At 34.0% G+C, this 26,753-nt stretch overlaps 1 protein-coding gene and 1 long non-coding RNA gene across 7 annotated transcripts in view; one reads left to right on the forward strand and one right to left on the reverse strand.

The window, feature by feature from the left end:
* Nucleotides 1–2,367, forward strand: LOC116555484. The gene is made up of 2 exons (XR_004270547.1): nucleotides 1–2,248; nucleotides 2,286–2,367. It is a non-coding gene; the product is annotated as an uncharacterized LOC116555484 (long non-coding RNA).
* FGFR1OP2 (FGFR1 oncogene partner 2) overlaps nucleotides 688–26,753 on the reverse strand; it is a 27,396-nt gene continuing 1,330 nt past the window's right edge. The window contains exons 2-8 of one of the 6 annotated variants that reach the window (XM_032284061.1): nucleotides 16,567–16,611; nucleotides 13,106–13,242; nucleotides 10,759–10,876; nucleotides 9,663–9,805; nucleotides 6,711–6,824; nucleotides 3,933–4,046; nucleotides 688–2,774 (exon numbers count right to left, since the gene is read on the reverse strand). In XM_032284061.1, coding sequence (XP_032139952.1) covers nucleotides 2,637–2,774; nucleotides 3,933–4,046; nucleotides 6,711–6,824; nucleotides 9,663–9,805; nucleotides 10,759–10,876; nucleotides 13,106–13,240 — 762 coding nt within the window. In that variant the 5' untranslated portion in view covers nucleotides 13,241–13,242; nucleotides 16,567–16,611 and the 3' untranslated portion in view covers nucleotides 688–2,636. Of the gene's footprint in view, nucleotides 2,775–3,932; nucleotides 4,047–6,590; nucleotides 6,825–9,662; nucleotides 9,806–10,758; nucleotides 10,877–13,105; nucleotides 13,255–16,566; nucleotides 16,612–26,753 lie in introns of those variants that run through there. The other 5 variants (XM_032284055.1, XM_032284046.1, XM_032284039.1 and 2 more) reach the window with 5 other exon arrangements.

Raw genomic sequence — 26,753 nt, forward strand, 5'->3', positions numbered from 1 at the left:
AGCAGAAATTATCTGTGAGGTTATAAATAATTGGGTTTTTAAGAACTGTTCTTTTTATATAAAATAAAAAATATACTTGATAGATGATAAATAATAGATGATGTTTCAGTTTCCTAGAGTTGCTGTAACAAATTACCATAGGCTGGATGGATGAAAACAACAGAAATTTATTTCCTCACAGTTCTGGAGGTTAGAAGCCTGAAATCAAGTAGGCTTGGTCTTTTCTAAAGGCCATAAAGAACTCATTCCATGTCTCTCTTGCAGCTTCTGGTGGTGGCTAGCAGTCCTTGAGTAACTAACTGCCTCTGTCCTCATGGAGCTATATCTGTTTTGTATCTCCTTCTCTCTTATTGTAAGGACACTACTCATCGGGTTTGGAGCCCACCCTAAATCCAGGGTAATTATATCATGAGATCCCCTAATCACATCTATAAAGACTCTATTTCCAAATATGGTCACCTTCACAGGTGTATCAGGTTAGGACTCAGACTTACTTTCTGGGGGACAAGATTCAACCCACTATAGACAGAAATTCTACAGGATCTGCACTAAGAAGTTGCCTATCCTAAGGACTACAGACAGAGGTTGTTGCTAAGTAGTTTTGTAGTAAGAAGAGACAAAAGACCTTAAAATTAACCATATATAAGAATAAATGTAAGAATTTTTCAAATTAAATTGGAGACCATACCAATTTTAATCACTCATCTTTAATAATAAAATAGGTTCCTATGCAGCACATACCTCAGACATAAACTTAAGGTTCTGTTTAACAACCCCCCCAAAAAAAGGGATAGAAAAGTGTCACTAAATAACAAAGTAAATATCTTTAAACATCAAGACCTTAAAGTCATATCCAAGCAAAAAGACCAAGAATAAGTTAACCCAGCTTGTTTACAAAAATAATTATTTATCAAGTAATGTTTTATATCAGAGCTACCTCAATGAATTGCCTCAGACTTAATCTCAATTGTGTAGCTTATTTCCTTTAGGGATAAAAAGTATCTGAATAAGTGTGTCATTAAATAAAGGGATACTTTACCAAAAACAATAAAAAAGTTTAAAAATAAAAACTGTCATTTATAAAATATCAAATAAGGCCTCTGACTGAGAAAAGAAATCTATGTAATGTTTGAGTCATCAGCCCTTTTCTATTCAATTAGCCTCATCCACCCCACTCGCACCAAACTTAAGATAGAAAAATTTTCTGAAGTGTAGTTTTGAATTTTACCGGTATATGAAATTATACATACAATTACCATATAAAGTAATACTTATTTAACAAATTACGTACTCAAAGTAGAATTTCCTATGTCTTAATTTTAATATGTATTCATTATAAATGAGTACAATATATTTAATCATGTTTGATACTCTTATCCCTTTTTACTACAATCACCACAACATAAGAAAATTTAGTTTTCAACTGATGTTAAAGCACATATCTGTATCTGGTGGCTTTTAAAAAATTTACATACTATATATTTGACATTTTAAAAGACCACAGAAAACAAATACTTCTAAATCCACAGATCATCCCACCCCACTCCCACTTTCAGCTGAAAGGTCTTAAGAAAAATCTTACAGATTATGAGGATCAGATGGAGCCTGAAAACAGATTCAGAAATTTTTCTTTTTTTGAAATTTTAATTCACTTTCTTTTCGTATCTCAAGAATACTTAAAGAAAAAAAAGGGTTTTATGAGCCAGAAGAATTCCCAATTCACTTTTTAAATTACCATACCTTTCTTGCTATAGCAAACATTTCAATTCTGTTAACTAAATGAACTACATAATATCCTTAAAAATCAGCCAGAGAAGAGAAAAACAAATTTATCTTCATTACTGACTTCAAACCAAAACTTATTCTTTCAAAGGAGTAGTTTAACCTACTAAAAATGTCTATTATAAGATCTTCTTTCTTAGAAAGTAGTATTCCTTCTTTTTCATTCCTGAAATGATATTTCTTACACTTCAATAAGCTATGGACAATTGTTAGCTAAGTATCAGTTATGGTAAGTTGCTAAAATTATCTCTTTTGTTGATGGTACATATAACACATTCATTCCTATAGCCTTTATAACTTTTCTTTCACAAAAAATTAAATAAATGTGAAAGCAGGCAATCACTAAAGCTGAAGTCTCATGGTACATAAACTTTGTATTAACTTTGACGCCAAATTGGAAGGATGAAATTTAGCATACAAATCCTCAGTTCACAAAACAGTGCCCAAAATGTATATTTTTAGATTGGTATAATTTTATGAATTCTCAAACATTTATTGGGAAGGTATAATTTTATGAATTCTCAAACATTTACTGGGAATATTCAAGCTTACCTTATTAATCACCCAGAAAGCCAGCACAACTGCCAAAAGCTCTTGATATATTCAGTAGTCACTGTGAAAATCTTTCATTTCTTTACCAGTTGGCAATGGCTCAGTTTCTATTTTCCAATTATGTTTTGGAATAAAGTCTATGATCATTAACTATGCATTTTTTTGTTGCTATCTCATAGCCAGTGCACTATACATATTTATAGAGAAAAAAATAAAGGACTGAATTTTCTGTTCATTCATTCATTCATTCACTTATTTGACCATTTGGAGCCATGTAAGAAGCTCACAGACTCAGAAACTCTTCAGCTCTTCCTCAGACTCAAGTCACTGTTGGTCACTAATGCTGACAAAGAAGTACTTTCCGACGCATCATCTTTCCTTAGGTTCAAAAATGATTCTCGAGTTATTTGAAGGATCTCTCTCAAGCCTTTGTTTTCTTGCTGTAAGAAGGCAAACAAAAACAAAGATGCAGTCGCCATCTACAAGGTAGCTAAACAGCACAAACATATGTTAGGAAAAACTAAACATATGAAGGTATAACAAATAAGTTCTGTAATTGGCATTAATGTACTCAATGATGTATGCAATTGGCAATTTGAATCTAAAAAACACCTAAACAGCTAGGAATTGTGTTCAACATCTTACACAACTGCAAAGCCTTCTTACTCAAGCAGCTATAATTGTAAATAGAAACTCAGAAATGGCCTTATTTTACAATCACATTAGAGATGAAGAAAATAACATCTAGATTTATATTTATATAAACTCATAAAGCCAGTGAATAGGCTACAATCTCTTAGCACTTTTTAGTATTTTTATTACTTTTCATGATAGCACAGAATGAAGGACAAGTTTCTCTCACTGGAATTTGGGAGCAGCAGGGTTGGGGTAGCTGATGATATTTGTCAAGAAGGAATGTAAGTAACTAAATCTGACACTGGTAAACAACTTTGCTTTCCACCCCCCTTTTGGTTATTGTAAAAAAATTTGTAGACATTTAACAACAACCTTTCGTAATTTATTCTCTACCACTTTGTTTTTAGTCTCACTTTCTAAATTTTAGTAGTCTAAAGCCGATTCCCCACCATGATTTCAAAATGAAGGTCTTAAAAGTATAAAAGTCTATTGTACTGATATTAGTTATTCAGTGACTTGCACTTTCACTATCACAAAATAAAGGAGGATGAGACAAAGGCTTTGAGAGTCCCCAGAAAAATAAAATTGCTCCTAAATATCTGTGGTTTAAAAAAAATTTCCCTGTATCACCATGATCTCCAATAGAATAAACAAAATTTTAAAAATTACTCAACTGAAGAAGTACGTTCACCTCCTAAGATAAGCAATATAGGATCAAACCTCAATTTTCTAAATTATTGATATATTGTAAGTTACTAATGATCCTAGATTCTTGCATTACCATATAAATGGTCTTGCATAATATGCCCATATAAACAGCATCCAGGAGAACACTATCAGTACCCCAGAAAAGTGTGCGTGTGTGTGTATATATATACACACACATTTAAAAATGAGATATATTTTCTGACATAAATCTTTGTATGGACAGTTTTCACCTACATTTACAATATAAAACTTACTTCAAGTTGAAATATTCGTTCTTGTTCCTTGCAACCCTGTTGCTCATCAATTTCAATGGCTTTCCTCATTACTGCTGCCATTTCAGTTATCTGGTCAACATGTGCTTGCAGTTCCTGAAAAAGAAGGATGGGAGTTGGAAATCAGCAAAATACTTTATTATTTTTATTTCTGGATCCTCTCTTTTTTTTTTTTAAATCTGCAGTATCACTTAACATGAATATAATATTCTTACATTGTCACTTAATATAAATAAAACAAATATTCACAATGAAGTTGGTTGACCACGGATGTGCTTTTAAAATCAGATTTGTTAGGACTAGAATTAAGAATAAGCAGCACAATACAATTAAACCTAGCGGCAAGGAAAGTATTCATATTTTATATTCCTCTCACCACAATGATCAGCAACTTTTTTTTTTGCACTTACATACACTATTGTTCAAAGTAATGGGAAAGATAAAAATTGCCAACACATTCAATCTTTTTTCCTCTCTGAAGTCTTCAATGATCTAGAAATCTTTTCTGTTTTGCTCAGGCCTATAAATTGATCTCAGTCCAATCTGTAACCTTTTCTAGATCATGATCCTCTTTGAGAGGAGGAAGTGCATCTTTACATCCACCTATTATTTAGTGTATGGTATAAGATAAATATTGGATAAAATGAGCACAATTCTGCTTTCCAGTATTAAAATATTAAATGGCCTTTGCCAACTATTGAAAATACAGTATCAGTATAATACAGACATCCACATTTGTTAGGCGCAGCAAGTAGCATAAATTCTTTCAATCTCATTCTCTTATTTTTTGCACACCCACAATGTGCTAGTACTGTGCTAAACAACAGGAATACAAAGACTGTTAAGACATGTTCCCTGATCTGAAGGAGCTTACAGTCTAGTGAAAGAGACAGACAAAAAAGGTTTAAAATCAACAGAAACTTGAGAATAATCATTTTCCCAATGAACAGCTTCTATAGATCATGATTCACTGGCAACTGAGAGATATTTTATTATATTAAACCCAAGACTTAAATATAAAAGTGAATAACTACCCAAAGGAACACTGTCTCTTTAGTAATTATATAGATATATACTTTTTTGTAAAAAGAATTTAACAGTACTCCAAAACCCACAGAAGTTGTTAAGCTGGAAGAAATGATAAAGTAGTATCTTTGGCAAACCACATTTAATAGCCTCTTAACCAACAGAAATGTAGGTCCTTTTAACAGGGAAACCTATACACTGTTAGTACTCAGCAAGAAGGTACCATAAAAGACTAATCTGTGCTGTCCAACACAATGCTATTTAAACTTAATTAAAATCAATATATTTTTAAAAATCAACAATTCATCGAGACCATCCTGGCCAACATGGTGAAACCCCATCTCTACTAAAAATACAAAAATTGGCCGGGTGTGGTGGCGTGCGCCTATAGTCTCAGCTACTCAGGAGGCAGAGGCATGAGAATTACTTGAACCCAGGAGGCGGAGGTTGAAGTGAGCTGAGACTGTGTCACTGCACTCCAGCCTGGGTGACAAAGTGAGAGTCCATCTCAAAAAAAAGAAAAAAAAAAACTAACGATTCAGTCCCTCAGCTGCATTAGTGACACTGCAAGTGCTCAACAGCCACATGTGGCAACTGGCTTCCACACTGGACAGCACAGATAAAAAACATTCCCATCATTTCAGAAAAGTTCTATTGGACAGTTTTGAAGATTAGAGTAGCAAGAATGCTACCAGGACAAATATTTGTCATATTCCGCAAGTTAATCATTAAAATTCCTCCCATTGTCAAGGGAGCATATAAAAGCAAGTAAGTATAGATCATTGCAGCAGCAAACTGAATAAAGGGTAATGAGTAAAAATTTTGAATGCCAACAGCTTTCTCAATTTATGATTTGGTCAGTCCTATGGCACTGACCTAAGTTTAAAAACTATACAGGAAGCATTTCTTTGCCTTTAAAATAGAAGGGGAAAAAAGCGGATTTTTTCAGTACAGAGTCTCTTCTAACAAAACTCATAATGAGAAAACACCCAATACTTAAAACAGAACAGCATTTTTATAGGCCAGGGTAATGGTTCACTTATTAACTATAAAATCTTTAGAGAAGTATCACACACTTTTTAATGAGCACAAGAGGCAAGATCTGTCCTTTCAAAACTGTCTTGAAGACAAGAAGTGTCACCAACATAACCCTTGAGCTGTCTTGAAATGTCTTTCATTTCTAACTCCCTGTCTAGGTGTATTCCTTCTTTATTCAATAAAGATCTGCCACAAGTGAGTTAAAAAAAAAAGTTAAGACACAATGGAGAGAGCACTACTATGCTTAATCCTAACATATAAACAAAAACATTTTTATTTTATTTGCAAAATCAAAGGAGTACAAACTATCCAAAATCTGAATCAAAACATTTAGTATTTTGACCAAAATTTTTATGAAATCAGGTTAAAATTAATGCCAAGAAAATATCTTTGATGCCCAGAAAGAAAATGACTGTTTTACAGCAACAGGTAACAAGAGCAAATAAAGAATTGGGCTGAATAACCTATAAAACTCGAAAATATCTAACAAGCTGTATGTGATATGATACACAGAAAATTAATGAGAGGTTTAAAGTTTCTACACTTAACAGCATGGCTATTAAAGACACAACATTATTTTAATAAATTCCATTTATTTGCTGATCTAATCTGGGAGGGAAATTCAATGTAAAAAAACTTTTAAAATGGACCCCCCTTCCATCCACACCCCAAAAGTTGACTGTTTATTTAGTGTACATTCTGATTTGCTTCCAAGTGCCTTCTCTCCAGTCCATGTTGAGGTGCTTGAAGGATGTGTCGAGATGCATCAAGGAAGAATCCTTCGGAGTTGTTACGGTGTACCATGTCAATCTGTAGTATAGAGTCATTATAATGTTAATACGGATATCATCCGTAATTTAAAAACTGAATGAGTGTTAGTTCATGCGTGTTAGCCAACTGTTTGAAATGTTTGCTTTTTTAAGATTTCCAAAAAGGCATCTGTTCAAAAATAACGTGAAAATTAGTATTTGGGTAAAAATGAGCTCTCAAACTTTCTACTGACTTGTAAGTATGTGCTCAAAAACTTCTAGGTAAGGGCAAAGTTCTGTTTTATAACACTCTCAAAAGGGTCTCTCAAAAACTTCTAGGTAAGGGCAAAGTTCTGTTTTATAACAGTCTCAAAAGGATCTCTTAATCCAATCCAAAATGCTGCTATGTGTAATTCTATTCTTTAGCCCTAAATGTGTTGTAAAATTACTTTTGCACTTAGGCATATCAGAGCACTGGTACCTAAACACATCCTAGAATCCCGTACTTTTTGTGCCTTTATTATACAAGTTTCTATGCCCACTCACTTTTGCTTGTTGACCTACCTACCCATAATTAATTCAAGGCTGGACTGAGACAGATTTTCTTTCCTTCCCTGATATCCTTCCAGATTTTCCTTATGACAACTAATATTGCTCCCTCTAGCATTCCAGTAACAATTCATCTCTCTACTATGAGATTCATCACAACCTACCTTATAGTAGATAGTTACGTTTGTGTCTGTATCTCCAATTATACTGCAAGCTACTTGTACGTTCATCTTATTATTACATTACCCACAACTAACTCAGTGCAAGTATTAATGTTTGTTTAAGTCGAAGTGTCTCCTTTTTGGGAAAAATCAAAATCACAAACATTAATATATATTAGTGAGAATTAATAACAAGTAACAGAATAGTCATTTTATGGGAGGCAAGGATCACCTGAACTTAGATGAAGAATTCAATCTACATAATGAAAAGGATGGTTCACAGCTATCATAGGGAATGTTTAACTTTACTAATTAATAAACCAGCTCTGGTGAATAATAAAATCTATGTATTTTAGAAAACATTTGCTTCTGTCATAGTTGCTACCAGATAGGACCAGCAAGCTGTATTCTTTTGTAATGGTATTCTTACCTTTAGATCTTTAACATTTTATTTTTTACATTATAAAACATACAAACCTTTTGGAAAGTCTCAAGATTACATTTATCTTACTAATAATATTAAGTCAATTCCCTTTAGTGTCTTTAGAAAAGTCTTAGTTATTATAGTTATTATTATACCTTTAAATTTAAATGATTTGAGAATGGTCTCATTAACAAGCTACGTTTTGTATTAAAAATATCACCACTTAAAACATCCATGGATTTCCATTTGATTAGGAGATGAATAGTATAATTAGAAAATATTAAACACAAATTCATTAATTTATTATTTTACTGGTTGACATAAGAGGTACCTATCATTAGGTTTTCTAATATATAAAGGCACAAAAAGAGCTATTTGATAGGTATTTAATTCTAATAGAATTAATTACTAATAAGTTAAAAACACCTAAAAGAAGCACCAAAACGGAAGAATTATTTTAAAGAATCTAAAATGTGTTTCAGTAATAGATAATTATAAAAATATCTCCTTTCCCATTTCTATTGTAACAAATGGGGAAAAAAGGTTCATATCACTATTTCTTAAATAATATTAATAACTAATAGTCAGCTCACCATTATGTAATACAGATAATAGCCTAGTTTCCACAATCTAGCTTAATATTTTTATTTCACATCAGCAATTAAAATTCAGTTAAAATAAATACAAATGAGAAAGGATTATTCTACTTGTTTTCATAGCAGTTGCCATAAAATATCAAGACATACCAAAGGGAATAGCCACAGGAATGACAAAGGGGTGAACGGCAGGTAAAACACTAATTTATAACTAATTCAGCTTTGCTTGTAAAAAAAAAAAAAAAAAAAAAATGACGTCAATTGGTATGCAATACTGGGGCAGGGGAGCAAAACTTTAATATGTTGTTTCTTCTCCTCAACTCCATGTTTTTTCCATTATAATAATTAAGATCATTTATAGTCTGGATGAATTAGCCTCATTCAGAAAATGTCTTAAGAAGAACAAATCTATATTAAACTGCTTTCAGATTTTAAAAAAATCTGAAGGTTTCAGTATTTTTTGTTTGTTTTTGCAAGAGAAGTCAATACACAAATTTATCGGAAAAAAATTTTCTTAAAAAATTTCTGTGTGTGTGTGTTTTTTTTGAGAGACAGGCTCTCACTCTGTTGTCTAGATGGGAGCGCAACGGCATGATCATAGCTCACTGTAACCTCGAATTCCTGAGCTGGAGTGATCTATCCACCTCAGCCTCCCGAGAAGCTAGGCCTGCAGGCGCGTGCTACCATACCTGGCTAACTTTTTTACTTTTTGTAGAGATGGAGTCGTGCTATGTTGCCTAGGCTGGTCTCGAACTTCTGGTCTCAAGCGATCCTCCTACCTTGGCCTCCCAAAGTGCTGGGATTATAGGCGTGAATCACCATGCCCAGCCTTTAAAGAAATATTTCTTAAAAGCATATAGCCCTACAAAAATAATGTTGTATAGTACAGACTTACCTTTATATCCAAAATAAAACTAATTTTTCAACATACAAATTAAAAGTTTCTAAGAAACAGTGAGAGCTATAAGAGTAAATCAAACAGAAAATGATATATAACAAGAAATGGAAAAATTAGAAGGAGAAAATGTCAATTAAAAGGATGAAACATTCAACATCATGTTAAAATGCCGCTAACTAGATACCTGTGATTTTTTTACAAAAAAATCTGAACACAGGATAATCAATCATCCTTCTTTTTCATTTCATATCACATTTATAGAATGTATTACCTTGGAGTGCTGCTCTTTTAGCTTCATTATTATGCCTGGATCATCTTTTTTGCTAGCCATTAGCAATCTAAACATTTGTTCTCGATACTTGCTCATTATAAGTTCCAAGGCCGACTGATGTTCTTCCAGGGATGTACGCAATTCTATCAAGAATAACATTGAATTTTATTCAAACTCGAGTTAAAAGTGCATAAAATATTCTCTTCCACTAAGCGACTTAGGAATAGGACATTTTAAAAATAAAACACAATGCACAAAAACCTAGCCATATAACAATAAGGGTCACCAAATGAAGTCTCTTATTAATTTTTTGAATGAGCATTTTAAACCTGTTTTTTCAGAATCATTTCAACAAAGATTCACTAAATAGCAATTAAATATCAGCCAAGGCTTCCTCTAAATTAAGAATACCAAAGGGCCACCACAGACTTCAAGAGTTTAGTAGAGAAAACAAGTATGTGGTAGGTGCAGAGTTGAGAGTCAGTCAAATAGATTTAAGAGATGTCTGTGAGGAGAAATGGTGGAAGCTCTGTAGAAGTAGTGTGAGTTCCCTCAGTTGAAAAGTGAAGGAATGGACATTTTAAGCAGGGAGGCATGCAAACAGATGATGTGTTTAGGAAGTGATTTGTTTTGGCAAGAGCAAAGAGTTTATGGTGAATAAAGCTGTGGGAAGAAGATAAAAAAGAAGGCTGGGAATTGATTTTTAGGGTCCTTGTAAAAGGTAGTGCCTATACAATAAAGTTCTTAAGCAAAAGAATAACATGATCAGATTGATTTTTGAAATATCAATCTGATGCTTGTGTCGAAGACAGACTGGAAGGGGGAAGAGAGACTGGAATCAGGGAGATCAGTTTGGACATTTTGGGTAAGAGACTGAGCATCTAATCTGGAGGCCAATGCAGTGGGACTGCAGAGAACAAAGCTGACTTACTTCATAGCTAAAAAATGGTGGTGCTAACTGGATACTGAAAGTGAGAATCTAAGAGGATGTCAAGCAAGGCAGATGTTTGTATGCAGGGAATGATATAGAGCAATAAATATGATTTAGCAATAGAGACTAGAAATGGGATTAATGTCAAAAAGTAACATAACTTGCCTTTGTTTTCTTGTTGCAATTCTCTGATTTGTCTGTTTTCTTGCTGGATTCCCATAACTAATGTGGACCGTGGCCGATGTCTTGCAACTTCATTAAGTTCTTGAATTTCTTCCTGATACTAATGGGGAACAAAACATGTGGGATGAAAATATCTGCAAATATATATCTGATATATAAATATATCTGAAATATACACATAAATATCTGATAAGAGCTTAGTATCTAGAATATATAAAGAACTCTTACAACTCAACGATAAACTGAAAATAACTCCCATTTTTAAAAGTGGCAAAGGATTTGAATAAATATTTATCTAAAGAAGACAAAAATGGCCAATAAGCACATGAAAAGATGCTTGCTTAATGTAACTAGTCATTATGGGTATGCAATTCAATATAACCCATTAGGATGATTATAATATAATAGACAATAACAATTGTTGGAGAGGATATGAAGAAATTGCAACCTTCCATACATTGTTGATGGAATGTAAAATGATGTAGCTCTTGGGTGTCCAATGTTTTCGCTTTCCTGGGCACACTGAAGAAGAACTGTCAGGCCGCACATAAAATACACTAACTTAATGACAGCTGATGAGCTTTAAAAAAAAAAAAATCTTGTAATGTTTTAAGAAAGTTTGTGAATTTGTGTTGGGCTGCGTTCAAAGCCATCCTGAGCCATATGTAGCCAGGAAGTCACAGGTTGGACAAGCTTGGTGCAGCTGCTTTGGCGAACAACGTGGCAGATCCTCAAAAAATTTAACCAAGTTATTGTAGGACCCATCCATTCCACTTCTAGGTATATACCCAAGAAAACTGAAAACATGTGTCCGCACAGAAACTTGTACACAAATATTGATAACAGTATATTCTTACTAGCCAAAAAGTAAAATAATCCAAATGCCTATCAGCTGATGAATGGATAAGAACAATGTGCTGTATTCCTTACAATGCAATATTATTTGGCAATAAACAGGAATGAAGTAGTGACACATGCTACAACATAGATGAACCTTAGAAACATTTTGTTAAGAAGCCAATCACAAAACATCATATATTTTATCATTCCATTCATACGAAATGTCCAGAATAGGCAAATTCATAGAGATAGAAATATTAGTAGTTGTCAAAGACTGAGGAAAGGGGAAACTAGAGAGACCACTGATGTATGTAAGGTTTTATATGATGATGAAATGTTCTGGGATCACATAGTGGTTATGCTGCATAACCTGCAAATGTGTACTAAAATCCAACGAACTGTATCCTTCATAAAGGTAAATTTTATGGTATGTGAATATCTTAATAATAACAGAACATGTACAAAAGAAATGCAAACAGATTTTCCATTAAGAAAATGAGAATCTTATTTTAAAATCTCACTCATTTGCTTTCAAGGCATTCTCACGAGACAGTAATACATTCATTATAACACTCCTGGTTCTTAACTTCAGATGCCAAACTCCTTTTTTAACAACTCAATACCAGATATATGTTCACTGAAGTGCTGAGTCTAGCTGGACAGTTCATTAGGGATGCAGGTAAATCTGTTTAGGGCAACAAAGTTGTAAAACCAAATAAGTAAACTTGCTCCACTATTTCCAGTAGCTTTGTTAAAAATACTGTCCCAGAATTGCTTCCACGTATAAAATAGATGAGGAGAGTTGGCTGTGAAGATACATTCCCCCCCCCTCTGATTTCCACTATAATGTCAGAGATCTTATAATTTTCTTAAATGACTTGAAAATTTTTATCAGAAGGTTTAAAATAGTGTCTGAACTCCGTGGCCCTATTCTGTTATACAATAGTAAAAATAGTAAGAAGAAAGCCCTTTTTATTTATTCTTTAATTGGTAGCATTAAATAAAAAATAAGGGAGCAAGTATGGGTACAATAATTGCACAAAGTATATATCAGATATTACCTTGCATCATTTTCAAAAGCTATTTTGTTGTTAAACAGCATCACCTAAGTACTTTTATAAAGAATCATATGAACATTTCCACATTATATAAGACAGAACAAAATGTGTACCAACATTAGTAAAAGGTATTATCTGGTCTTTGTCAAATGTTTCTAGACCTAACAAATTCATTTATTTTGGAAACTCAAATGTGCAACTCTTGTCAGCAAAATAAGCAATCATATCTAGGTCTAGATTTGATCTAGAAATATATGCCTACATATGTCACCTGAACATGACAAAATTAAAGTAAACCTGAAACACACAAGTCAAGCTACTTTAAAATTTAAGAGAACATTGAAAAAAAATGAGATATTAATTAGCCAGCAATACATAACTGTCAATGACCGCTTTTGTTAAATGGAAGGAACAAGAAATAAAAATCAAACCTGCTTCATGGCTTCTACTCGCTTGTTGAGAGCTGTGGTTTGCTCAATCAGAGATTCCGCTGCATCGTCGTGATCTCTTAATCTTTCAACAAGAGCTTTAGCATCAGCCAGTGCCTTCTCAATTGTGCAACTCATTTCTGAAGAAGTATCTATAATTAAAATTAAAATCAAGACTCAAAATAAAATCAACATATCACCTTATTTTACTTTCATGTCAACACAGATATGCTCCTTAAGCCACATTTGTTACAGTATGGTTTACTGCCTAGGTAGGAAAAAACATCTAAGAACACCTGTGATTTTGCTTCTGTTAGAATGGCACAAACTCAAAAGTAAATTTATAATATTACAAAAAAATTAAAACACATTTAAAAGATTTGCAGATACAACTAGAATGTATTTAAAACACTCTGAATTTACAGTGGGAAAAAAGTACATGAATATAGTTATTTCAAAAGTCCAATGAATATAATGTTACACAGAAATCATGCCCTTTATGAGGGCATTCCCTATCTTGTCACTTTTGAGAAAGATCATTTGGTTCACTGGCCTGTATTCTGGGGTCAATGACTGTCAGATCTTTGACTGTAAGAACACTTCCTGACGTCTGACCTCTGCTTGGTCAGGTGACTTGAGACACTGTTCACAAACGCTGCTGACCAGCCAAAGTGGCCTCAATGTGTCATACTACATCAAAGTCTCAACCTCCTCTTGGAAGAACTTCTGCTTCTTATATAAAGTTGCATTATAATTCTACCTCTTGCATTTTCCTTAGTAAAGTGCAAAAAAAATGTTTTGACTTAGAACAAAACTGGTAATTATGAGAAAGTTCTGATATGTTAAAATCAGTAAGTAATGTGTTTAAGAGTAGCTGAAAAATTATGAGACAAAACATGAAATAGCTTCTTCAACTAATATGTAGAAACCTCAAAAAAATTTTAATAATTTTAAATACTCTCTTTTCAAAACTTTATGTTCTTCTGAAACTTACCCTCCTTGATATCTTATCTTTCCACTAAGTTTTACCTAAACTTTTGATATAAGCCATCCTTTCTTCAGGGTTTTCTCAAAAAAATAATAACAATTAACAATAATAATAATATCACACTAAATTACTAGGCCAGAAGCCAGGTCTACAGAAGTTAAATTAAAACTTTGGTGTAAATCCAAGTCAAAGGTTATAAACAAAGATTTTCATCAACTTTAGTAAGATAGCAATTTGCCACAGAATTCAGGACTTTGTTGTTATATACCACTGCCCTGGACTGCAGATCTGTACCAACTAGTTCAGTGAATGATTATCCCCTCCAGTACAAAAAAACCCAAAAAACAAAAAACAATGCAATAAGGTAGAAAAGAGAAGATTTAAATAACAGTATAAAATATTTTCTAAAATACATCAGGCAATTTCAGAAGACCTTCTTCTGTTATTATAAATAGGGTCACACATAAATAAGAGGATTTAATTAAAGTAAATTTAAAGCATTGATTTAGAAAATATCCAACATATGACCAGACATTTCCAGAGAGCCTTCAGAAGTAAACAAGCTGGAAATTACTATAACTTCTGGCTCTCTAGAGAAAACCACCACAAGATTTGCCTTGTAAGATTCAGGAGATAAGGATGCTTGAAAATATGACAAAGGGCCATTAAAGGAACCAATGTCTGATACTGGCTAAAACCCAAAAGTACAACTATCCAAAATCTATCTAAAGATGCAGCTCTGAGAGAGGCATTAGCATCCAACAATAAATACCCTGTACTTCCTCTAAATTTCCAAGGGAATTATCTAAAATTGTAGATAGACAACTTTATAAGAAAGTTAACATAAATGGATAAATGGGTTAAATGGGCATCACTATAACTCCCACTAATCCCATTACTATAGAACACCAGATCCTTCTGAGTAAATTTTTAAAGCTGTCTGTAAAGAAAAAAAAAAAAAAAAAAAAAGAAAAAAGAAAAAGAAAAAGAAGAAAGAAAGAAAAACGGGGACTGACTTTTAATAAGAAAAATAATATAACCCAAAAAATTCATTTTATAGTAAAAATAACAGGTTGTAACAGATGGTGAAAGTAATAAAAGACAAATTTGAAATTCTACAACAAACTGTAAAAGATTTGAGAGAAAATAAAGTTTATCTTGGTTTAATAGAACTTAAGTAATAAAACTCTCTGAAGTCCTAATCTGTAAATGATATGGCTGAGACCACTATCAGAAGAATCATTCTTTGTGCACTGAAGCATAACATCTACAAATGTAACAGATAGGATGTGTTTCTAAATTAAATGCAATAAGGTCCTATACATGATCAGATAACTAGATAGCCCTCAGTCTAGACAGTCTTCCTACATAAACATAACGCTTTTTGGAGTACAACAATAGCGTACTGTGTTCTGGTAGTATTAACAACATAGCATCAAAACCCCATTGCCTATTATATCATATACCTTAGGCTGGGTGCAGTGGCTCATGCATGTAATTCCAGCACTTTGGAAGGCCGAGGAGGGCATATCACTTTAAGTCAGGAGTTCAAGACCAGCCTGGCCAACATGGTGAAACACCGTCTCTACTAAAAATACAAAAATTAGACAGGCGTGATGGTGGGTGCCTGTAATCCCAGCTATTCAGGAGGCTGAGTCAGCAGAATCGCTTGAACCTGGGAGGTGGAAGTTGCAGTGAGCCAAGATCACACCACTGAACTACAGCCTGGGCAACAGAGTGAGACTCTGTCTCAATCAGTCAATCAGCAAGCAAGCAAGCTGTGCATGGTGGTGGATGCCTGTAATCCCAGCTATTTAGGAGGCTGAGGCAGGAGAATCACTTAAACCTGGGTGGCGGAGGTTGCAGTGAGCCATCGTGCCACTGCACTCCAGCCTGGGCAAGAGTGAGACTCCGTCTAAAACAAACAAACAAAAGAAATCGTATACCTTAATTCAGCAGCTATGGTTTAGCTTGCCTCAAAGCAATTACAAACCTCAACTGAACTGATCGCAGCATCTTCACAGTTTATATTAGGCCTTTAAACCTCATGTTACCATGCACAGTAAATCCCTATTGTTAAAGGAAACCATCCAAATTTTCTATCATTTGAGTAATTATGGTAATTATGAAATATTGTTATGCTCTCTTTTTCATATTACCATCCACTAGAATAACAGTATTAATCCAGCAACCTTTACCTATTGCAGGGAAAATCTCATGATTGTGATTCCATAAGACAGGAAGTATTCAAGCCTAAAGCAAAACTTTTGAATTTTCTAGCACTAAATCCTGACTTTATTGTTTGTTAATGGGTTTATCTTAAAAACAAAAATCAGCAATATCAGGCTTGATATGCAATATGTACTTCAGTCACTCTGATAAAATTCAATTTCTTACAGGAAGTCAGATTGATCAAATGACTTAACTGTGGTCCTCTAAGATAGAACAACTTACTAAAATAAAAGTAAATACATACACTTATAGCTGGTACGCTTTTAGAATAACCCACTTTTCTGAAATTCTGCAAAGAAAAGACGTTCCTCAGACATCCTTTAAAAACAACGAGTACATTAACTTCTTGATGGCTTGATGGTAGCTGCCTAATATAACTGCTATCATAAAGGTAGAAACAATATTGTAGATACCATAGAAATCCCTTAAAGTTCATTACTATAAATAGGATGCTTTGACTAAACATCCTTACGCAAAGGACTCATATAAAACTATAAAATAAATTCATCAAGAAATTCAAAGATTCCATGACAAATACACCAAATTTGGCCTGTCAAATTTCAAAAGAACCATATGACCACCAAGTTGTAAGATCCATGAAGATAAAAACTGACACAACCAGAGTGGCTACTTGATAGCACCACATAAAACCTCAAACAGACACTACTCCATGAAACATTTCATTTAAGTAGAAAAAAATGGCCACAATATTAAATATAGATGGAAAAACTTACCTTGGATAGCATAGGACACTGGTCAGTTATGCTTCATTTGTAAATAAATTAATCTGGAAAAACTGTAGGCCAGGCACAGTGGCATATGCCTGTAATCCCAGCACTATGGGAGGCCGAAGCAGATGGATCACCTGAGGTCAAGAGTTCATGACCAGCCTGACGACCATAGTGAAACTCCATCTCTACTAAACACAAAAAAATTAGCCGGGTGTGGTGGTGCATGCCAGTAATCTGGGCTACTTGGGAGGCTGAGACAGGAGAATTGATTGTATCTGGGAGGCGGAGGATGCAGTGAGCCAAAATCACACCATTGCACTCCAGCCTAGGCAACAAAAACAAAACTCGGTTTAAAAAAAAAAAAAAAAAAGAAAAGAAGAAGAAGAAGAAAAGAAAAAAGAGAAAACCTGTAATGGTGAAGCAAGGACTAAAGCCATTCCTGAACAACTTTCTGAACATCTCTATGAAGACTTGCCTCTCTATATGGTTTAGGGGTATGTACTATTATTATTATTATTTTAATTGTAATTGTTTTTAGAGATGAGGTCTTCTTGTCACCTGGGCTGGAACTCTCAGACTCCAAAGATCCTCCACTTTAGTCTCCCTAGTAGCTGAGACTACAGGCGCATGCTAGTATGCTGGGCAATATTCTTAAATATACTAGTAATAGTATATTTATGTTATGAATACCTTAGAAGAGTCCCTTATTGAAAATACACAATATTCACAATGACTAAAATACTATATTTTGTGTATTCTCCCAAGGGCATTCTAACTTGTCATCCAATACTATAAGAACATATTTAACTGCAACAGTTGAAACTTATACATTTTGATGATGTAATACTTTGCTTCTTTCTAAGAAACCTTGTCTTCATCATCTCCAGTTTCCAGGGAACCCCAAGCAGGCGTTTCCAACAAGATCTAAGTCCAGACACATTGTAATCACATTTCTGAAAATTAAAAACAAAGAGAAAATCTTGAAAGAAGCCAGAGAGGCCGGGCGCGGTGGCTCAAGCCTGTAATCCCAGCACTTTGGGAGGCCGAGGCGGGTGGATCACGAGGTCAAGAGATCGAGACCATCCTGGTCAACGTGGTGAAACCCCGTCTCTACTAAAAATACAAAAAATTAGCTGGGCATGGTGGTGCGTGCCTGTAATCCCAGCTACTCAGGAGGATGAGGCAGGAGAATTGCCTGAACCCAGGAGGCGTAGGTTGCGGTGAGCCGAGATCATGCCATTGCACTCCAGCCTGGGTAACATGAGTGAAACTCCGTCTCAAAAAAAAAAAAAAAAAAAAAAAAAAAGAAAGAAGCCAGAGAAAAATGACATATTACTCATAGAGAACAATTTGGTTTCCCATCAGAAATGAAGGCCAGTAAAAAGTGTAACAACACTTTCAAAATGCTGAAAGAACAGACCTGTCAACCCAAAATTGTATATCCAGGAAAAATATGTTTCATATATGAAGGTGAAATAAAAATCATTCTCAGCTGAAGAGAAAGAATTTCCAGTAGTCTTATTATAAAGAACACTCTTCAGATAGAAGCAAAGTGTTATTAGAAGAAAACTTAGAACATTAGGAATGAAGGAAGAGTGACAGAAATTGTAAATATCTGGGTAAATATTTTCCTCTCAGTTCTTTTAAATGTCTAATGTTTAAAAACAAGAATTATAATATTTATCTAATGAGACTTTTTATTTATGTAGGGAAATACATAATTACGACAAGACAGGAGGAGGCTAAAAGGGCCTATATAGTGATCAGATTTCTACATTTCACTTGAAGTTGTAAAAATATCAATTTTAAGTAGACTTAAAAATGTACATACATTGTAATTCCTAAGAGATCCCTAAAATAACTGTACAGAGATAACAGTCAAAACCACAATAGATTAAAATGAATTAAAAAGTGTTCAATAACCCAAAAGGCAGAGAAAAGGCAAAACAAAGGAATTTCAAAGGAACAAAAAGAAAACAAATGCTAAAACAGCAGAACTAAATCCAAACATTAATAATTTCACTAAATATGAATGTCCTCAACACATGGATTGAGATAGATTATCATAATTTAAAAAGAGTACCCAACTATGCATTGTTTATATGAAACCCACTTTAAATATGATATGGGTAGGTTAAAGTAAAAGGATGGGCCAGGCGTAGTGGTTCATGAATCCCAGCACTTTGGGAGGCCGAGATGGGAAGATAGCTTAAGCTCAGGAATTCCAGACCAGCCTGGGCAACATGGTAAAACCCTGTCACCACAAAAAAATTAAAAAATTAACTGGGTATGGTGACATATGCCTGTAGTCCTAGCTACTTGTAAGGGTGAAGCTAGAGTGAACCCTGACTGTGCCCATGCATTACTGCTTGGGCAACAGAGTGAGACCCTGTCTCAATTAAAAAAAAAAAAAAAAAAGTTAAAACGATGAAAAAGAGGATATACTATACAAATACTAGTCAAAAGAAAGCTGGGGGCTAATAAGAACATGAAAACATGGTCAACATAACTAGCCATCAGTGAAATGCAATTCAAAACCACAGTGAGATACGCCTAGCAGGATGGCTATAATACAAAAGATAGTAGGTGTTGGCTAGGATACGAAGAATGTGAAATGGTATAGCCACTCTGGAAAACAGTCTGGCAATTCCTCAAAAGGTTAAACATGTGATCCAACAATTCCACTCCTAGATATGTACCAAGAAAATGAAAGTATGTCAATGCAAAAAACTGTACATAAATGTTCACAGCATTATTAGTCATAATGGCCCAAAAGTAGGATTAACCCAAATTTCCACCAACTGATAAATGAATAAATATGATGGGTTCATACAGTGGAATATTTGGGAAAAAAAAAAAAAAGTAGAAGGAATGATGTCCTGACACATGCTACAACATGGATGAAAATTGAAGAAATTATGCTAAGTGCTAAGTGAAAGAATTCAGTCACAAAGACAATGTATGACACCATTTACATAAAATGTCCAGAAGAGGCAAATCCACACAGGCTGAAAATAGATTAGTGGATGTCTAGGGCTGGGGAATTAGGAAAAGGCAAGAGGAATGAGAAGTGACTGTTAATGAACATATGGTTTCTTTTTGCAGGCAAAAAATGTTCTAAAATTGATTTTGGTGATGGCTACACAACTCTGAATATACTGAAAATCCTAAAAGTGTACGCTTTAAATAGGTGAGCAGTATGGTATGTGAATTACGTATCTTAATAAAGGTGTTATATTTAAGTAAAGAGCTAGAGTGGCTACATAATATCAGACAAGGCCAGGAGCAGTGGCCCACACCCATATAATCCCAGCACTTTGGGAGACTGAGGCTGGCGGCTCATGAACCCAGGGGTTCCAGAGCGCCTGGGAAACATGGCGAAACCCCATCTCTACTAAGAATACAAAAAATTAACTGGGTGTGGTGGTGGACACCAGCATCCGCAGCTAGCTGGGAGGTAGAGGTAGGAGGATCACCTAAGCCCAGGAGGTTGAGGCTGCAGTGAGCCATGATCATGCTACTACACTCTAGCGAGGACAACAGGGTAAGACTCTGCCTCAAAAAATAAATGTCAGATTAAGTGAACTTCACAGAAAAGAAAATTACCAGAGAGAGAGGAACATTACATAATGATAAAAAGCCCAATTCACCAAGAAGACATAAGAATCCTAAAAGTATATACAACTATAATTAAAGAGCTTCAAAACACAAAGCACTAACTGAAAAGATAAACAGGCATATCCACCCTTTCTGCTGAAAAATTAAACACTCCTTTCTCAGTAACTGGCAAAAGTCAGCAAGAATAGAGGCAAAATGAACATCAACAAGTAACTGGCTTGAACTGATATTTATGAAATGCTGTAACCAACAACAACAGAGTACACATTCTTTTTAAGTACACAAGACATTCACAAGGACCAATTGTATTATGGGTCGCAAAACAAACCTTAACAAATTTAAAAGAACTGTAACCATACAAGTTATGCTTTTTTTTTTTGAGATGGAGTTTCGCTTTTTTCACCCAGGCTGGAGTGTAATGGCATCATCTTGGCTCATTGCAACCTCTGCCTCCCAGGTTCAAGCGGTTCTCCTGCCTCAGCCTCCCGAGTAGCTGGGATTACAGGAGTTCATCACCAGGCTCAGCTAATTTTTGTATTTTTAGTAGAGATGGGGTTTCACCAGTTGGCCAAGCTGGTCTTGAACACCTGACTTCAGGTGATCCACTCACCTCGGCCTCCCAAAGTGCTGAGATTACAGGCATGAGCCACCACACCTGGCCGGTACAAATTACGCTCTCTGATTATAATGAAATTAAACTAAATTATTAAGAGAAAACAAGAAAATCTCCAAACATTTGGAAGTTAAACAATGTACTTCTATATAGTAAGTCAAAAAGGAAGTCTCTGGAAATTGGAAGATACTTTGATCTAAATAAACATGAAAATATAAAATATCAAAAATTTTGGCATCTATGTAAAGCTGCACTTTGAAGCAAATTTATAGCATTAAATGCTTATATTAGGAAACTAGAAAGATCTCTAATCAATTACGTAAGCCTCAACCTTTAGGAACTTGGAGAAGAAGAGCAAAATAAACCCTAAGAAAAGAGAAGGCAGTAATAAAGAGTAGAAATCAGTTAAATTGAAAATAGGAAAGCAACAGAGAAAACCCAATGAAATCAAAAGCCAGTTCTTTGAAAAAATTAAAATGGAAAAACCTCCTGCAAAATGAACTAAGAAAAAAAAGAGAGCAGACATAGATTACTAATGGAAAGAAGGGATACCAGGAAAGAAGAGATATCACTACAGACCTCTAATTCAATTCGAAGGATAAGTGAATACAATAATAAATTCCACACACATGAATTGGATAATTTAAATGAAATGGATAAATTCCTCAAAAAAAAAACAAACTACATAAAGTCACACAAGATGAAATGCACAACTATGAATAGTCCTATTATAACTACTTTAAGAAACTGAATTTGTAATTAGAAATCTTCTGCAAAAAATCTCCAGACCCAGATGGCTTCAAGGACAAATTCTTTCATACATTTAAAGAAGAAATAACACCAATATTACACACTCTCTTAAAAAAAAGTAGAAGAAAATACTTGTACATTTAAAATGATGGCAGTATTACTGATACCAAAACCAAAGATAATACAAGAAAACCACAGACTAATATCCTTCATTAACATAAATGAAAAACCCGTAAGAAAATATTAGTAACTCAAATTCGGCAACATATAATGAGAGTAATATACCATGACTAATTGAAGTTTATTCCAGATTCAAGGTTGTCTCAGTTTTCAAAATCAGTGTAATCCACCGAAAAAGAAAACCACTTAGGCATACCAAATGGAATATTATAAAAATATTCAGCATCCTTTCATAATACAAATTTTTTGCAAGCTAGGACTAGAAGATTATTTTTTTTAAACTGAGAAAGGGCATTTTCAGAAAACTTAACAGCAAACATCACACTTCACAATCAGAGTGACTGCTTTCCCAATAAAATTAGCAACAAGGGAAGGATGTCTTCTATCACCAGTCTTGTTCAATATATTAATCCTAGGAAGGACTAACAAGGCCAGGAAGGAGGGGAAAAGGCATAGATTGGAAATAACACTGTCCCTTTTCACAGCCAACATTGTTGTCTGTGTAGAAAACCCCAAAGAATTAAAGAAAAAAACAAAAACCTAAAACTAATAAATCATTTTAGCAATGTCACAGGATACTAGCACAAGAATCAACTGTTTTTCTATATTACAATAGGAAAAAAAACCAGAAAAGAAAAAAAAAAACAAAACCCTGAGATTCTTGGACATAAATTAAAACATATGCAAAAGCTGTTTGCTGATAACTACAAAATGCTAATGAAAGAAACTAAAGAGGATCTAAATAAATTAAACATACTGTGTTCATGGACTAGAAGACTCAACATAGTAGAGATGTTTTCTTTCTCTTTTTTTTTTTTTTTTTTTTTTTTGAGACAGTCTTACTCTGTTGCCCAGGCTGCTGGAGTGCAGTGATGCGATCCTGCCTCACTGCAACCTCCAGCTCCCAGGTTCAAGCGATTCTCTTGCCTCAGCCTCCTGAGTAGTTGGGATTACATGCATGTGCCACCATGCCCAGCTAATTTTTGTATTTTTAGTAGAGACAGGGTTTTGCCATGTTGGCCAGACTGGACTCGAACTCCTGACCTCAAATGATCCTTCTGCTTCAACCTCCCAAAGTGCCAGGATTAGGGTAGAGGCGTGAGCCACCACACCTGGCTGAAATGTCGTTTTCTATAACTGTTCTACAGACAGTGCAATTTCCAATCAGGACTTTTTAGAGAAAGTGCCAAGCTAATTCTGAAATTTCTATGGAAATGCAAAGAAACTAGATAACAACAAAACAACTATGAAAACAAATAAAGTTGGAGAAACTACTTGTTTTCACACTACCAAAGTTTAAGACTTACTATAAAGCTACTGCGGTCAAGATGGCATAGAGCTGATAGAGACAGAACAGGTTTAGAAGCAGGGCCATAGAAAAATGGCCAACTGATTTTTGAAAAGGTGCAACGGCAAGTCAAAGGAGATTTGTTCAACAAATGTTGTTGGAAGAACTGGATATCTATATGCCAAAAGTTTAACCCCAACATAATTCTTACACTTTATGCAAAAATTAACTCAAAATTGACCGTAAGTCTAAGTGTAAAATTAAAAACAGTAACACTTCTAGGAAAAAAAAAAGAGAAAATCTTTGTGACCTAGGGTTAGGCAAAGGTTTTTGTAAACATGATACTAAAAGCATAATTCATAAAAGAAAAATTTGATAAACTGGACTTCATCAAAATCACAAACTTTTGCTCTGGGGAAGACACTGCTTAGAGAGTTTGAAAAGACAAGATACAACTGGGAGAAAATATTTTCAAATCACTTATCCAGCAAAGGATTTGCATCTAGAATACATAAAAACCTCTCAAAACAATAAGAACATAACCCAAATAAAAATGAACAAAATACTAGTAAACCAAAAAGATATAGATAAGAAACACGAAAAGATGTTCAACATCATTAGCCATTAGAGAAATGCAGATGAAACCTGATGAAAACCATGATGAACCTGACTATTAAAATGACTATTTCTGTATCAATACCACATTGCCTCAACTTTAATAGCCATAAAATAAACTCTCACTATCTACTATCTAATATGGATAAGTCACTATTCTTCAAAATTGCTTCACCTATTCTTTGCCTTCTCTCTAACCTAATTCTAACCAAAGGGATCTCCAGAATACCCCAGAGAAAAATCAAACTGCTAGGTAATAATTTCAATGAATTCAAACTGTTGGTAGCTTTCTGAATCTGTGCAACACTACCTTACACTGTCATTTAGGCAAGAGGACAAGTTTTATACCCATTTTATCAATGAGGAAATAGACACATGGATTCCAAATCTAAAACGCCAAATGATAGCACCACAAAGCAAGAAAAGAGCCAAACTAGTACCAAAAATAGAACTTCCGATCCCCAGTCCAGTGTTCTACCCTTGAGCCAAGTTGAATTCCCAGGGTCCTGTTTGCTTTTTACCTACATAGAAACCATCTCAATCTCATTAGGTGGGGGGGAAAAAAAGCAAATTCCCTCACCCTACCCCACAAACGGAACATGAAAGATATTACGAAAAATTTTTTGAGTCAGCCATAGAAAAGAAATGGGAATCTATATGAAATTTTAAAGAATAAAAACATTTCAAATGTTTTCCAGACATAAAAGCCTAGCAACCATTTTAATTAGGTGTCACAGTTAATTATAAGATCAATGAATGTTACAGATGGGCTTTTAAAAATCATAATTAACATCCACTTAATGAAAAACACTCTCTCTTCTCCAGACTGCATAATGAAATACAAAATGAACTACATTTAAAATTTTGTTAACTATAAAAACCTACCTATTCAGGGAAAAGAATTATAAACAGCAGATAGCTCAAAGCATAATTTTATTAGCACTTCAGAAAAACAGTGACAACAGTTTCTAAGAACTTGCATGTTCATTTCCTGTATGTGAAACCACAAAAAAGTTTGAATATTTTATAATATGCATTTACTTTATCACCTTTTTTGAAGACCATTGTGCTTCCCCTCTTTTTTGGCCAGGAAGTAGAGTAGGAGGAAGACTGTTTTCCAAGCTCTCTAACAGGTTTCAAATTTTAAAAACAGACTTCATATTCAAAACAGGTTAGGGGCCTTTAAGCTAATGCACAACCTATTTTTCAACCTATTTTTATAATGCCTATCTTAACTAGTCATAATACACTTACTTACATTATTTTCTATAGGTAGTTTCAAATTACAGGTGAATTTTTTTTTAACCAAGTTTTAAAAAAATTTTTTCTTTTCTGCATTAGTCATATTCTCGCCCACTTTACCACCCAAAGACTTTTGCAGTCAGACTCCTGGCAGAAGGTTTAGAACATTCTGCTGCTGATAAAAGAGAAACCACCACCCACCCAAGACAGCAATTGCCAGGTGTTTTTTGGTTAAGAAAAATTTAAGGAAATTCAAGTCAAAATTTTTAAGCCAACCACAGAAAATAAATGGGAATATGTATGAAATATAAGAGAATTTTTAAAGAATAAAAAAATTTCGAATGTTTTCCAGATAATAAAAGCCTAGCAATCATTTTAATTAGGCATTACATTAATTATAAGATCAATGAATGTTTACAGATTGGAAACTCTTCTGTTTCCCTTAACTGCAAGTAAACTACTCCCATCACTACAGGAATACAAAGAAATATTCTGACTACTGATATACCCTAGATGTGTCTTTAAATGTCAAGAATCTAGTTTAAATTTTTTTCATGTTCAGGTTATTCGTTTCTAATATTAATTAGTACATAATATGAACTGACCCATATGAAAATAAAAACATTAAAAGTATAATTATGGTTTTCATAGAAACTTATAATCCTAAGAAAGAAACAATGCATGCAAATTACATATAAAAATAAGCATTGATACAGGCATATCATTGTATCTGAAAGCAAAGAAAATTTTCACTGTCCTTGAAAACAGTGGAATGAATACATGTTTGGAACTGTACACGTTCTGAAGAAAATTAATTTTTAAAGTTGGAAGAAAGGCTTTGGAAGTAATGGTGCTGGAGGATTAAAAAAAAAATACACATTCCCTTAGAATTGTGTCTGAATTTAAGCTTCATATTCAAACAATTATGACAATTCAGGAAGGAACTAACCTAATCTAAACCAGTTATTTCTAACTTACAGGCTAAGGAGTCAGTGGAAGAGTTGCCTGAATGCACATACTCCAAGCACTGTCTGTAGTCTAAAACATCTCTGCTCCATTTTTCTAACATAAACAGATATTATAAAAATAAAATACAAAATCTTTTAAAAGCATAGTAGTTTTCTGTCATATATAATTTCAATCAACAATTACTAAAAGTACAATTGTGTAAGTGTAGGGTTTCTCATATTCAAAACAGGTTAGGGGCCTTTAAGCTAATGCACAAGTTCCTTCTGGCTCCAAAATTCTTTGATTTTAAAAGATGAAGAACTCTTAACGGTGAATTCTTTAGAACTATTCCATTTCTATAAGCACATATATATATATAAATAATGCTTGCTAAGTGCCAAGCATTGGATTCTTTTTCAGAGATGAATAAGACACGATTCCAGACC

Source organism: Sapajus apella, unplaced genomic scaffold (assembly GCF_009761245.1).
Source record: "Sapajus apella isolate SASKATOON/1434 unplaced genomic scaffold, GSC_monkey_1.0 scaffold2, whole genome shotgun sequence".
Lineage (NCBI taxonomy): Eukaryota > Metazoa > Chordata > Mammalia > Primates > Cebidae > Sapajus > Sapajus apella.